The sequence below is a fragment of the Excalfactoria chinensis genome, chromosome 9 (genome assembly GCF_039878825.1).
Source record: "Excalfactoria chinensis isolate bCotChi1 chromosome 9, bCotChi1.hap2, whole genome shotgun sequence".
NCBI lineage: Eukaryota > Metazoa > Chordata > Aves > Galliformes > Phasianidae > Excalfactoria > Excalfactoria chinensis.
Genome location: NC_092833.1, coordinates 12,627,805 through 12,642,194, shown reverse-complemented (window position 1 = coordinate 12,642,194; position 14,390 = coordinate 12,627,805). Strand labels below are relative to the sequence as shown.

General features: G+C 43.5%; 1 protein-coding gene across 1 annotated transcript; it reads right to left on the bottom strand.

The window, feature by feature from the left end:
- Window positions 1-843: 843 nt before the first annotated feature.
- On the bottom strand, window positions 844-13,494 carry LAMP3 (lysosomal associated membrane protein 3). The gene is made up of 6 exons (XM_072343951.1): window positions 13,192-13,494; window positions 8,430-9,184; window positions 7,766-7,888; window positions 4,840-4,897; window positions 3,983-4,150; window positions 844-1,885 (listed from the first exon to the last, which is right to left on the bottom strand). Exons 1-6 carry the CDS (start codon window positions 13,235-13,237, stop codon window positions 1,746-1,748), a joined length of 1,290 nt encoding a protein of 429 aa, XP_072200052.1. The 5' UTR covers window positions 13,238-13,494; the 3' UTR covers window positions 844-1,745.
- Between the last annotated feature and the right edge of the window lie 896 nt (window positions 13,495-14,390).

Here is a 14,390-nt window from a genome sequence, read left to right as displayed (position 1 = left end):
CTATTGTTTTCCCTTTGATAAATGTTTTTAAGTATAATTCTTATCAATTTCATGTAGTTTCCTGCAGTGAGCAGATCTGTTTGTGGTGTCTGTACTCGCACATTTGTGCATATGTTTATCTTTGTAAACCTTTTGTGACGAGATTTTCCTTGTTTCAACGAAGAAAATTAGCTGAACTTAATTACTCTCAAAAGCAATTACCACTTACAGGCCTTCACATTTGCCTAGCAGGAAGCAGACTACAAAGTATTGCAAATACTGTGCTTCTAAAGCACCTCTAAACTATTTCCATATGAAAATCCAGCTGCTCAGCTGTGTGGTGAATAGCATTCACTTTTGGGCAGAGTTTACACAAGGCCTGTGCAGGCTTTCAGTTCCCACAGACACCTTCAGCAGACAGCTTCAGTGGATTTCCATTTACTTCAGGACCTTGTGCAGGTCTGCCACAGTGCTGGCTACTTAAACTCCAGCATTTTCAGTTACTGTAGTATCTTCCCACATTAAGAGATCACAATACTGTCACCTCAGTGAGGTGATGGTTACCAAGTTCAGGGGTGAACACTATAACAGGACCATCTCTGTAAAGGAAGCAAGTGATGAATAAGCTCTTATAAGACTATGAACTAATAGGCTCCATGAATTTATCAAGCAAGTTCCTACCTATCACAGTAGCATCCCTTATCCACTTATCACAGTGCTTTCAGTGCCTCATCTCAGCTTTCTCCACCTTGTGCTGCAAACATATGGCAAAGGGATGCTGCATCTTGAGCACCAACTGGTAAATAGGATGTCTTGGCCTTGTGTAGATGGGTGGAGTTACCGACTCCAAATGCCTTCCCAGTCATCAGCTGCTGAATGGTGCAGCTAACAGAGTAATAGTGCAGGATAAGCTTAGCTCTCATATGCCACATCTTGCGAAGCTGCAGTCCAAGAATTATTGGCAAGAAGTTCAGACATCACTGCAGAGAGGCTGAGACAGGCAATGACAAGTGGAAATTTTTGCATACATTGCTCAGGCAGACCCTGTGTGACCCCACTGAGTCATCATATCTGCACACAGAGTCACTAGAAGCTAGAAAATTAATAAAAATACTGCCTCTAGAGTGAGAGCAGCGTATTGCCACTGTGTCCCTCCAAAAGACTTTGTACGAAACAATAAGAAGTTACTAAATTAAGCCCGGTGTTTAAAAGGACCGAGGGGAACTTGCTTATCAATTGAAGTCATTCTTATACTTGCCCCAAACCTTCGGCAAAAAGACAATGCTCCTGTAGGGCTTGCCATCATTTAGTAGGGCTGTCTCTTGCTGTGAACCTCTGCTCTACTCACCTGAAGGTCATATTACTGGACTCGACTCTCCTAATAAATATAAATGCCATCTAAAATAAACTGATCTTTCTTAATGTTTTTTAGAAGAATCTGATGGATTTTATGGGGGATAATGAAGCTGCCTGCCTTAAGAGTCTGACATGGGTGGTCTGAATTGCCTCTTTTTTTGATAATATAAAGAATTTGGGCTTCTAACTTTAATCCTCTGGACCCCATCTAAATCAGTTGCTAAGAATAGCCTAAAATAGACGGTATAAATCATTTCCTTCCCACCATAGAGAAATTGCTCCCAGAAACATGCATTAGCTTTAAACACATGGTGTCATTTCACTTAAAAATCTGCCTCCAGAGCAGCAAGGCTGCCAGCTAAAAGCAAAAATACTCCTGTGATTTCTTTCCTTTGGACGTACAAGACACCTCAGATACGTTCGTATCCTCTATAGGGCTTTTTCCTGGAAATCAGAAACGTGACAAACACAATGACCAACAGCCCCAGGATACTCAGGCCCACAGCAACGGGAACTGCTTGTGTGCTTTTATCAAGGAAACATTCTTCTTCTGAAAATAAAAAGAGATCAAATAATGCGTTAGAGTAGAACACTGTGTTACTAGACTGCATCCATATTCTAGAAAGGTAGCAAATCCAAGCCAGATGTTCTCAAGACCTTTGTTTTTATTCTGAGCTATGCTTAACATTTTAATCTCTGATAAATCTTGACCCAAGAAAACAACATTTGTCCTGTAAATGGCTAAATGCTTCTCTGGAGAGTGACTTTTTCATACCCACAGTAATTGTTATACCTTCAAGATGGGTACACGCACAACAGGAGGCTTTCTTGCTCATAGCAGATGTGGAACATGATGCTACAATGTGCAAGTCCGAAAATAATGAGCAAGACAAATCTTGGATGAATAAAAACTATTGCTATGTGGCATCTAATTGTTTCTGCCCAGTAAAAAGGAAAGGAAGGCCAGAAGACAGCTTTTCAGGCCAAGCTGTTGATGCAACACTGCTGTAACCCACACAAAATTACAAGGATCTCGAAACCAATCATCAATGCTTTCTTTTTCTTCCCCTTTCATGCAAATCTGGATTAACAGAAGTGAAAACATCAGCCCCAAGAAACCAACGGGGAGGAGGCTGGTGATGTGCTTACTTTATGGCACTGTTCCTTTACTGGCAGTTTAGTCTTTCAAGATCTTTATATGCAGCAGATGTAGGTAAAGGCTTCATAACTATTTCACAGCCACCGGGGAATTATTTCAGGGATGGTATCTGCTTTCTCAGCCCTTTGATTAAGAGCAAAACTAGTTTAATTTTGTACACGGCATTGGCTAGCAGAAGTTAGCCCGTCCTTGAAAGGAGAGAGTATTTCTAAGCTGTCTCTGCTAGAGGTGAGGACGCCAAAAGCCATATCTGAACTAATTCATTGTACACATTCAAATGGGAATGTGGGACCAGATGGAGTCCTATGAGTTGTTCCAGCTCAGCTTTGTTCTGTTAAAAAGTCTTCAGAAGCCTGAGAGCACAGACTAGATTCTCAGTGCGGCTTTTAAGAACCTAAAGAAAGTTTATTAAAAAAAACAACTCCCATGTCTTAAAACAGTTCCAAATGTAGTTTCCTATTATATTCCTTCTAGAAAAAGAAATGAAAGAAACAAAAGAAGAACAAGTCAGATAGAGCCAAACTAAGCCAAAAGACAGATCTAAAGTAAGAAGAATGCAGAAGCGATATTTTGTGAGCATTCAGAAAGTCAGACGGCAGAAGAAGGGAACCTTTTATTAGTGCATGTGGAGGGCTGGATGGCTGATAAAAGTCATCTGCCCGCATGAGTTCCTGTATGGAAATACCCTGAGCGAAGTCCCAGAAACACATGCTATTTGAAGGAGAACTCAAGGTACTGCTGAGACCATCTCTCTTCTGTGTAGGATTTTTCATGAGCCTCCTAAAAGTAAGGCAGTGCACAACAGAGTACTCATACTGGGAGACATGGGGATTTCCAAGGTCACCCAGCAGTCCTGGACCCCACACCCCATCCAGCTTCCGACTGCATCCTGACAAGAAACATGGATGGCAATGCCTCATTTCCATGTAGAAGGAAGCTCAGGCGTGGGCATGGGGAAGAAGCTGTGAGGATCCCCAGTACATCCTCCCAGCATGGGCAATTCAGGGACCAAGAGTCTCAGTACTGGTCTGTCTTTGCAGCAAGTAGTACTAAGCTACATGGTTGTGGATACTCAAAACCCAGACAAATAACCATCGTATTTAATTCTGAAACTAGTGAGTGTGCCAGTTGTGCTCCTCCTCAGCAGCACATTTGATCATTTCTAGATACAGCTGCTCTGCAAGTATCGCCCTGCATTGACAGTTATCCCTTATTAATTGGCAGTGAGCGGAGAGAAATAAAATGGTGCCTGCCCAGCTGAACTTTTTAAATGAAAATGGGAAATGGAAGTTGTTAAATTCAGGAGGGAAAGACGCTTTGCCAGTGTTGAAAATGAGTGGTAAAAGAGTGAGACTACAGCAGCAGGCGGGATATGGCATCTGGGAAGAAATTTCTATGGTTAAAATGTAGCTGAAGGAGATACCTCAGTCTGCTGGATTGCTGACAATTAGGTCTCAGAAGAGTGGAAAACATTTCCACCATACTTACCTTTTCCAAACTGGTTGTCATCAATATCAAAGGCCTGCAGCTGCATATTAACAATGAATAGCTGGTAGGCTTTCTCCGAGCCAAAGGTTTGCTTGCTGGCACACTTAAAGGAATTCCCCAGCTTTGCTGTGAAATACTGCTGGCGGAAGGCTGCGTAGTAAAGTATACCTGGAGGTCATAAAGACAGAGACAGTGATAAATGGGCATCCAAAGTAATAACGCAACCAGAATCTTCCTGAGATGAAACAGAGGTTCAGGAGCAGTGCCACAGTTACAAAAGCACAGATGTTTTTCCTGTAATGTGCCAGTTAATTTTGTCTGTGTTTAAATGACTGCTTTAATTACCAATGGACGATTCAGCCAAGCCTGGGTCTGAAAAAGATGCAGGGCTGCTCACTGCAACAGTGCTGCTGGTGGACAACAGCAACACCTAGAAGGGAGGCAGTAACACCAGGCTGGAAGTGCAATGTCTCCCACCAGCAGCACTGCGCAGGACTGACGGTCCATGTGAAAACTCCAAAGCAGAAGATTAGGCTGATCAGTTTGTGTTTGCTGCAACTTGCACTTAGCAATGCCCGGGAAAGTGTGATATTTTGGATCTTAAATTTTATTCTGAAAGGGTGGTGAAAGCAAAGGGAAAGTTTTTGAAGGTAAAAGGAACATTAAAAAAATAACAAAACTACAGCTTGGTCAACTTTTTTCCATTTTCACGTCATGACATTTAGGTGAGTGACGTGTTGAAAGCCTAATGAATACATCCTTTGCAACATTCAGAGGTTTGAAGGTGTGCAAGTCCCACACCCAGAAGAGTTTGATAGGAACTGAACACAGTGAACATTGAACAGAAAAGCACTGACCTTCAGAAGGTAACTGTAATTCAGCCTCAATTGTACTGACATAGTATGTCGGATCTTTCTGCAAAAGATGATGTATCTTTATTCCTACTACATCCATATCTCTGTAGGAAAAAATAAAGTTCACCACAGCAAAATGCTTGCAAAAAAAAAAAAAGGTTCCCAAAGAAAGACTTTCCAAAGCATCACCTTGGAGACCTACAAACCAACCTGCCTGCATGTATTGCATTTTCTTTCCCTAATCATTAGCAGGCGAGTAGCCAGCATAACGCCGTGATCTCAGATACGTCACCAGTTTTGCTCAGTGTGGTGAAACCAGACATGCAGATGTGCTTTTGCACACATTGCTCAAGCTAGACATTTGTGCGACTTGTGGTAACTTGTGGTAGGAGGGGGTTAAGCAGATGGTACATATTGCATAAGGCATGTGATAAGAGTTTTATTTTTTATCCACTTGTTTTGCTCTCATTGACAGTCCCAGCAATGCTTGCATTGGTAATTCTGCAGTGAATTGATCCCTGCTGACCTGCAGGCTGACTGCTTACAGGACCTATGCTGATACATTTTAAAGTATCCAGCACTCCCAGCACTGCAATGCAATTTATGCATCAATGGACTTTATGCGAGCAAATGGCAGAAAGCAGCCACGCCTCTGCCTTCATCATTGCTTTGAACCAGAAGAGGGCAGCAACCAGCAGAGACAGGAGCCCTTCACAGAGGTACTGCTCGTTTCTTACTTTGTCTATTAACAGAAGTCACTGGAAATGAGGAAACAGCAACCTTGATTGTCTACACAGGGAAGAAATAACTGTTATGTTCTACACCGTTGGTGCTGGCTGGCTTTATTCCATATGCCTACAGACTGCCGACATGGAAAGCACCTGCTACTACAGCACAAAACAAAATTTCCAGCTGGACTCTGCCTGCCCATGCTCCAAAACCCCGGTGCAACCTGAACACTCTCCTGCCCAGGCAGCCAAACCATGACAGAAAGCCCCAGGGGCTTTTCACTCCTAGCAATGCTGAAGTATGTTGTGAGTCTCTACGTAGCTTCCCTGTTACTGCTTCTAATTCCAGCTCGGAGCACATAAGGGATTGGTGACTGCAGCTGCTGGCCAAGTAGTAGCAAACAAGAATGTCTTCTGTGTACTCATCTTTAAGGTCCTGAAGTTTTAATGCTGGTAGGACAGATTGTGAAAGAAGTTTTAAAGTGGTTCTCAGCATTATTCTACTTAAAGACATAAATAGGTCAAATAACACTTATTTTGGCAGCAGCATTTTCTTCTGTTTGGACAGAGTTATTGACTTTGCTCAGGATAAATGCCTGTACCTACTTCATGTATTGTGTGTTGGTTATGAAACTTCCCTTTGTCCAGTTCTTTGCCAAAGGCACCTGGCAGCAGTGAGTACAGAGCTTCTCACCTCCCTACAGCCACACCACAGCCCCTGCCCAGCTCAGCCTTCACCCCTGCAAATCACAAGTGCCACTCCTGGTTCAAAGTCAGCCCTGCAGCAGCTGGAGAGGCCAAACGCATCAGAACTGGCAGGAAAATGATTTCTTAATAACGTGCATTTCAAAGAAATCTAAGCTGTGCCTGCTGCTCTCTTGAGACTTACCTTGGGTGGATTGCATAATGCTGTGCCAATAACCATCTTTTTAACCATCTTTTTCAGGACAAGAGAGGTCAAAAGGTTCACATCACTCTCCTTACCTCTGCTGTGAGCTGGTACTTTTACGGGTACTTGAATCACTGGACTTTTTCTAAGGATCTTCACAACACAGAGAATGCTACCCTTGTTGTCGAAAGCATACATTTAAACCAAACACTCATGGTCTGAACTGATCCTTTGTTCTAAAACAGCACTTTCCTTTGCAGCTTTTAGATGTCTCTCAGTCATCAACAAAAATCAAGACAATTATTGTTTGAAATCTTTCCCAAGCAATAATGACCAAGTATTCAGCTGTGATAAAGTGTGCTGTTGCCTCTTGTAGCATGGCCGACCCCTGGCAGTTTTCTACTGTGGTTATGCTATTAGCCATACTCATGGTAGGTTATGCTGAAGACCTGTCTGCATGAGATTTGGTTTGAGCTGGAAATGTGGTATCACTACAAATCACATCAAAACAAACACTAATTTTCATACTGGGAAAGCATAGGCCTATCTCCTGCTCAAGTTTCTGTGTGTATTTGCGAGTTTCCCTGGACTGGTGCATTTTAAGGGCACTTATCTACAATTTTGTTCTTGCAGTTCAGTTGTTTGGAATCTTCTAATCAGAAATCTGAAGAAATTAGGCCCTCTGGGCTCCCTGGACAGGCCGTGGCTTCTGGGTGCATACATCTTCATAGGCTGCCCTTTGGATTTAACAACCAGATCCAATTTTTGCCTGGGCAGCATTTATGGGAAGCAAATTACTAATTCCACATGCATCCAGGCTGTCTCAGAGATAACATTTCATAAGGACAACTTGACAGTATGACTCAGAGCTTCCAGCACACACACTTTGCTTCTGCACAGTACCTCCAACCCCACATCCAATTCCCCGTCCTACTCCAATGCAAACAGCAGACCTGGCCTTCCCCCCAGTTACATTTTACCACTGTAAATATGAGGCACTGTACTTGTCCTATATTACACATATGAAACCTTCAAAACTCAGAGTTCCAATAGACAAGATGGGATGAAACACTGGAAGCATCCCTACTCTGAGCTGAGGCCAGGTGGCCTCAGGTCTCTCCCGGATTGAATTAATCATGGTTCTATAAATACAGCCCCTTGGGAAGGACAGGACAACTGGCACTGAGATTGATGAAATGCCCTTTTCCACAGCACACTGCATGCCATTGTTTTGGCTGGAAGTGGATTGGAGGCAGCCTGAGTTCCCGTTCCTCAGACCTAAACCCTCGTTCCCACTAAATACAACAATTACCTTTACAAAGACAAAGCTTATAAACCCTCCAGTGAAAGTGATGTTCAGCACAGACTGCATAATCCCACAGCTTCCAGATATCTGGGTGGCGTTGTGGTTGACAGTGAAGTACTCCATCTGTTTCTGTGGAGAAATGAAGACATTGTGGTGCTATCTATCAAGAGGACGGAAAAAACTTAATATGAAACATGCAGATTTACATGTTTGGGGTTTTAATTATGTGCTTGGACTAACAAACCAGTGCCCCATGGCCATATTAATGGAGGTTACAATATTGTTATTGGGAAAGCTGTAATCACAATTTCAGGGTTTTTTACATCTTTTAATGAATCTTTCACCATGGATCAACACCAAGAGAGGGAAGCATCTTCCCAGAACCCCTGTGCAGGCCGCCTTGATGGTCCCAAAACCTCCATTTGTCAGCACTGAGACAACTCATCTCTGAATCCAAACAAGTCCGTGAGCTGACAATTCATTTCTCTCATTGAAATTTACTATTTTAAACCTTTCACTGATGTCATTTCATATTTTAACTAATCTCCCATTCTGGGAAAGAGAAATAACACTGGAGCCCAATCTGCCCTCCCAAATATTGCTACTACAGACATATTGAAATGAAGAAGTAGTCTTTATAAGGCTTAGCCTCATAGTGCTTTCACCTCACCTTCTGCTTGCTTAGAGCCATCAGTTGCAAACCCATCACTGCTTTGATGCAGGTCTTGTTGCTGCTGGAAATGATGTATGTGACAGTGGGGATGGGAGAAGGCTGTGGTGCCAAAGTGGGTCTCACCATCGTTGTAGTAGATGGGATGGTTGTATGAGTCCCGTGATGAGTGGTGGTTGTGTTGATCATGGCTGTGGGTGTTGGGTTTCCAGAAGTTGTGTGATTAGATGAGCTTGTGGTGGGATTTGCAGTACTGTTGGTAGTGGCTGTAGTAGTTGTGGCTGTAGTAGTTGTGGCACTCGTTGTTGTTTGCGTATTTGATGTTGTATTCTCCATGGTTGTGTTTGTAACTGTGTCCACACATGTTGTGATTTGGCTGTCTGGGGACGCAGTTGTGTTCTTCTCAGCTGGTGTAACTGTTTCCATTGCCTGCGTTGTAGCCTGGCCAGCTGCAGCTGTGTTTGCCCCAGTCGTGGTTACCGCTGTGGAAGATGTCTGGCCATACGCTTTGCTGGTATTTTCTCCTGCCTGAGCTGCCGTATGAGAAGCTGGTGCTGTTGTTACCCAGTGTTGGTCTGTTGTTTGCAGAGTAGTTGCATGGCTTAGGGAGCCTGTGCTGTTACGTTGAACTGTGGTGCTTTGATGGGGTGGGGAATGATAAACAGAAAGTGGCAGAGCAGAAGTAATGGTATGGTGGAAGGACGTGGTTTGTGGAGATAGCTTGACACCCACTTCAGCACAGCAGGAAGAAAATGCTGCAAAGAAATGAAAAGTCAGTAGTCTAAAACCATTGCATTTAACATTCTTGTTGATACTCGCAACATAACTGCTCCCATTTTGTTATCATGACTTTATTCTTCCTTTGGCTTAATGTCATGATAACAGAGTACAAGCAGACATAATTTCACACTGCTTCCCCAGTCTTCACACCCCTGAATATTTCCACTGCAGAGGCAGCACGTTGGCTCCTTACACCCTACGTGCTGCTTTGACTGCTGAAGAAGACAGCGGATGCAGTAGAGGTGTGAGCAGATCCTGCACAATCCCTACACAGTACATGAATTCCCTTGCAGACAACAGTACAGCAAGATTTGCTGGGAGTAAATTATCAAGGTCTAAGGGACAACTTGTTCCACTATTGGTTGCTGTTAAAATGAAATCCAGGTAAAACAAGTGAAGAGATGGTTGGTTACTGACAAACAAAGCATGGGGAGAGGAAACATTTTCTGTATGTGAAAGAAGTGAGGAAACTTAGTGGTCTTATGATGATTCAGAATAGTCTGGAAGACAGAAATTCTGGGAATTTGTTTGTGGTGCTGATGTAGATATGGCAGCCTCAACCCTCAAGTTCTTCCTCATGGGAGATACCCAGGGAAAGATGAGCCCTCTTAGTAATGCTTTTTTGGCAGTGATAAACAAATTTGAGGGTACAGCTTTCAGGGGTTATTTGAACTGTATCTAAAAATAGAGCACAAAAATCACACTGGCATTTCATAACCTTTACAGAAATGTATTCCTTGCAAAACAGAAATGATCTGGTTCCTATACGTGAGTAACAAAGGGAAGACAAGGTGGATAATGTACATTGTGAAAAGAGATAAAGTTCACAACTGTTCTACTTGAATCTTTGATTGTGACTATGCAACAAGGCACTACAAAGACAAGATCAAGCTAAAAGCCACAAGTCATGGACATAAATGTGTTCTTTGATGTGCATGAGGCTTTAGATGTAGTTAAATGCTTTGCTGCCTAAATTAGCTGGAGGACAGAGATGAATTCTCCAGTCTGGAGACAGACAGAATCCAAAAGTCTAATTTCCCCTTATAAATAGCTATGATAGAGGAGAAATAGAAGGGTACGCTCCATATTCCTAAACTTGCCTGGTGTTTCACCTCCCTACTGAACTGAATATACTTGACTGCAAATGTAGCTGAGACAGCCAGTTCAGAGAAATACAAGTTTGTACAACTGAAAAGTCACAAAAATGACAGGACAGGTCCCGCTGATATTACATATTATCAGAAGGAACTAAAAGGGCTGTAATTAATACCATATTTTAGTTCATTTTCTCTCTTTCTCCTGCCTTTACCAAACCTGCTGCTAAAGCTGAGAAGCAGCTAACTTCTCTGATTGCACATCTCAATCAGACCAGTGGAAAACCAGAGCAGCTGCTGTGTAACAGCTACCAATAATTTAATCTAAGTAACACAATAGAAACAGAAAAGAAGAAGCTGCAGTTTTCACTCTTTTTTTAACCATGTATGTTTGCGAAACAACTCATACTTGCATTTACGTAAGCCTTAAATAGTCAGTACTTCTTTTACTTAATGGATTGGCTTTGATTACTGACTGTGTAACACAGAAATTTATGGACATAGAAAGAAACATCATTCCCTTAACACTTGGATGTAGCTTTTAAATGGAACTTCATTTTCCCCAGAAGGTCATTTCATCAGGAAAATATTCAGCCCAATGGGGTTGCTGAGGGGTAAAACCAGAAACACTTCTGGGTTGGCCTGTGGCTCGTGCTCTCCAGGTGACTTGCCAGTATCTGCCAGCTTAGCTCTCCCTGGCATTTTGGGCCCTCTGTTGGGCCGTGCCCATGCTCCCAACTTGTTGGTTTGCTCATCTCAAAATGCACCTGGCCACTGATCTCAGAAAGCCTCCCCAGGGATGAGTAAAGATTGCTCTCTGCCAACCCAATGGTCTTGGCCATCAAAAGTGGCCACAAAGCAACAATGAATTGCAGCTCTGCATCCCCCTGTTAGCTTCCATTTCTTTTTTCTCTGAGAAATTCGCCATCCCTAGTCTGGGTCTGGAGCCCACACTGCATTGTGCCAGAGGAAGTTTCAGGTTTTCCCTCCATCAACTAGCATCCAAAGGAGGACTACGAGGATGATGAAGGGTCTAGAGGGAAAGTTATATGAGGTCACTTGTTTTTTTCAGCCCAGAGAAGAGGAGGCTGAGGGAAGGCCTCATAGTATCCTACAGCTTCTCATAAAGGAGCAGAGAAGCAGTGCTGGGCTCTGCTGACAGCCAACACTGGCAGAGGCACACAGTTAATCTGTTCAAAGGAACTAAGGTGGAAGTGGCTTGATCTGGCTGCAAAATATCTCAGCCTGCCAGCCCATAACGCAGTGGGTGGAAGAACCTCTTGCTGGGGATTTTTGACCCTTCTTGCCTAACCACACACCCACAGTTTGTTCTGCTTTATGCTGCCCAGAAGAAATGCCTGTGTTTGGGTGACAGATTTTCTGCTAGTTACAGACACAAAAACCTGGCCCAGCTCCTACAGAAAAGGCTCTTGCCGGTTCTGGCTGCTTTGATTTGAGCTCTTGAGGAACTGGAAAAGCACCAAGGTTTTCTGAGAGGCTTTGGTTCTCTCTGATGTAGTTTACTTCAAACACAGGAGCAGTTTCTTAAACCTCCAACCCTTCAGACTCTCCTCCCATAAACGCTGATTCTTTTTAACTCCCTACCTGCACAGAAAGAGTTTGTGTTAGCAATGAAAGATCACAACAAATTACTAAAGGAACTATCAAAAATGAATGAATAGCAACTGAGCAAGAATGTTCATCCTGGCCAAAGACATCCCTGCTGACCACTGAGTTATTTCTCCAAGTCTGCGTGCGTTTTTGGGTCATTTCAGCAGTCTGTGGCTACGAGGCAAGTGTCAGAAAGTAAAGCAGAGGCAGCTGGAGCTCCATGTGGTAAAAGTCCCTGCACTGCTCCACTGCTCACTGCGCTGCCATTGCAGAGCTGGGAGAGGGGCAGGGGTTGTTGCTGGTGTGAATTATGCATGCAGATAGCAAAGCACACCAAAGACACCCAGCACTCCACCAGCAAGCAAAAGTCTTTAGCCATTACACAGTTTAATCATAGAATCATAGAATTGCTCAGGCTGGAAGAGACCTTAAAGATCATTGCGTCCAACCATGACCTAGCCATACTACCCTAACTCTAACAACCCTTCACTAAATCGTGTCCCCAAGCACCACATCCGAATGATTTTTGAACACATCCAGGGATGATGACTCAACCACCTCCCTGGGGAGCCTATTGCAGTGCTTAACAACCCTTTCTGTAAAGAAGTTTGTCCTGTTATATTATTTCTTGTTATATATTAAATTACTCTCTGTCTACCTGCGCCAAGTAGATTCTGTACAGCTGCAGATGCATGTGACTTTACATGCTAAGGCACATCCTTGACTAGACTCACTCCACAGATTTTCAGAGACAAGCACTAAGGATCAAATGGTGACTTTGATGTAGTTTGTTGTTAGCTAAGTCCCAGCCTGTGCCAGAGCCCCCTGCCTTGCCCTTGCTTTCCTCACACCCTGCATCTTGCAGTACAGACAAATCAGCAATGTTTCTTTATGTGTTTTGTTCTGTGCTTTCTTTTTTTTGCTAATCTCACTCAGGATGTTCAGTCAGTTTTGCTGGACATCATATTGAATTAGGGAAAGCAAACAAATAAGCCTGCTTCTAATACTATTTTGAGCTGACGCGATCACACTGAGTTCACGTCACCACAGAGTACAAAATCTAAGAGAAAACATTAGGTTAAGTCTACATCAGCTACAATTAAATGCAGTTATAGTTAATTCTTTCTGGTGGGACATCATTAAAATCACCTTTAGTGCTAGCTGCAAGGCAGCTTCCAGTTTTCAGTCTACTAGCTCTTCTCATAAGTGCAAGAAAGAAAGAAAAGCAGCATAGTCTGTCTCTTTTCTGTAGAGAAATAATGGAAGATGTGACTCACCACAGGCAAAGGCTAGCAAGACCAAGTGTGATTTGCTCCTTCCCATGGTCAGTACAGCTGTGAGGCCAAGAGATGCTGCTTCTCGCTGTGGTGCAGCAGAAAGGAATTAAAGGTTTCCTGGGGACTGCAAAGTTTCACTTGATTCAGGGAGCGCTCAGTCACATGGGTGAAAAGGAGGTGGGGAGGGAGGGGGGAATCCGGTGCTGCTCATCTATAAACTAATGTGAAAAGAAATAGCTGCTGGTTAAGAAGGAAAGTGAAAACAGAAAAGAGTGCTGGGTTAGTGCAGCAGAGGACAGGCTCTTACTCTACAGCCAAGACCTGGGGCTCTGGAAGGCTTTGTAGAACTTCATGCTCTTTTCTCCTGTTCTGGTAACCCAGAGCAGACTGCAGCTGTACCTCATTGGAGGGCGAAGACCTGTAAATCACTACTTGAAAAAATAGTTTCTTTGGGGTAAACTCCACCTTATAAATGAAGGCACGGAAGGTAAAGGCGTAATCCCTGGCTTTCTCCTCAGATCCTGCTAAAAGTGAGACAGGACTGAGCAAAGTCTCAGAAGGGCTCTGGTTCTACCTGGGGCTGCTGGGAGCCTTCGCTGGCTGGTGCAGCCAAGGTGGCTCACCATCAGTGTTGTGTCCAAACTCACTCCCCAGCAAAAAGCAGCGACGTACCTGTGTTCCATGAAGTGTCCTCTGTGAACCGTGCCAAGCCAGAACAAGAGTTGCACAGGCAGGTCCCAGCGTGCGTGATCTGCAGCAGAATGTTTCACCTGCATGTTTGTGTGGATGGATTTCCAGCCCTGCGTCCTCACCATGAGGCCTGCTAAAGCCAAAAGCTTAATGGAATAGAAAAGAGATGACAAACCCATAGAACAGGAGGAAAGAATCTAGGGACTTTTGCACTCCTGATTCTTCTTTCTCTCATACCACTATTAAAGTGCAACAACACAGTGAGGCCAATGACTTGAAAACTGAGAGGAGGTGAAGTTTGCTCCGACATGCTGGACGCTGGTTGAAATTAGATCCAATTAATTTTGCTCTCTGTATTTCCACTGTGTTTCTACATTCTCATTTTCACCTCTCTGCTCTCCTACATGGTCCACAACATGCATTTGTGCCAATTAGCACTCCTCAATAAGCCACTGGTAGACACAGGTATGAAGATATGGTGAGGATATTTGCAATAAGATCATCCTACA

Excerpts from the sequence above, each read along its gene's own strand:
- LAMP3 (XM_072343951.1), bottom strand. The coding sequence starts at position 13,237 with ATGGGAAGGAGCAAATCACACTTGGTCTTGCTAGCCTTTGCCTGTG. Across the intron at positions 9,185-13,191 it reads CTTGCTAGCCTTTGCCTGTG|CATTTTCTTCCTGCTGTGCT; the intron begins GTGAGTCACATC and ends ATTTCTTTGCAG. Across the intron at positions 7,889-8,429 it reads TGGCTCTAAGCAAGCAGAAG|AAACAGATGGAGTACTTCAC; the intron begins GTGAGGTGAAAG and ends ATTTCTCCACAG.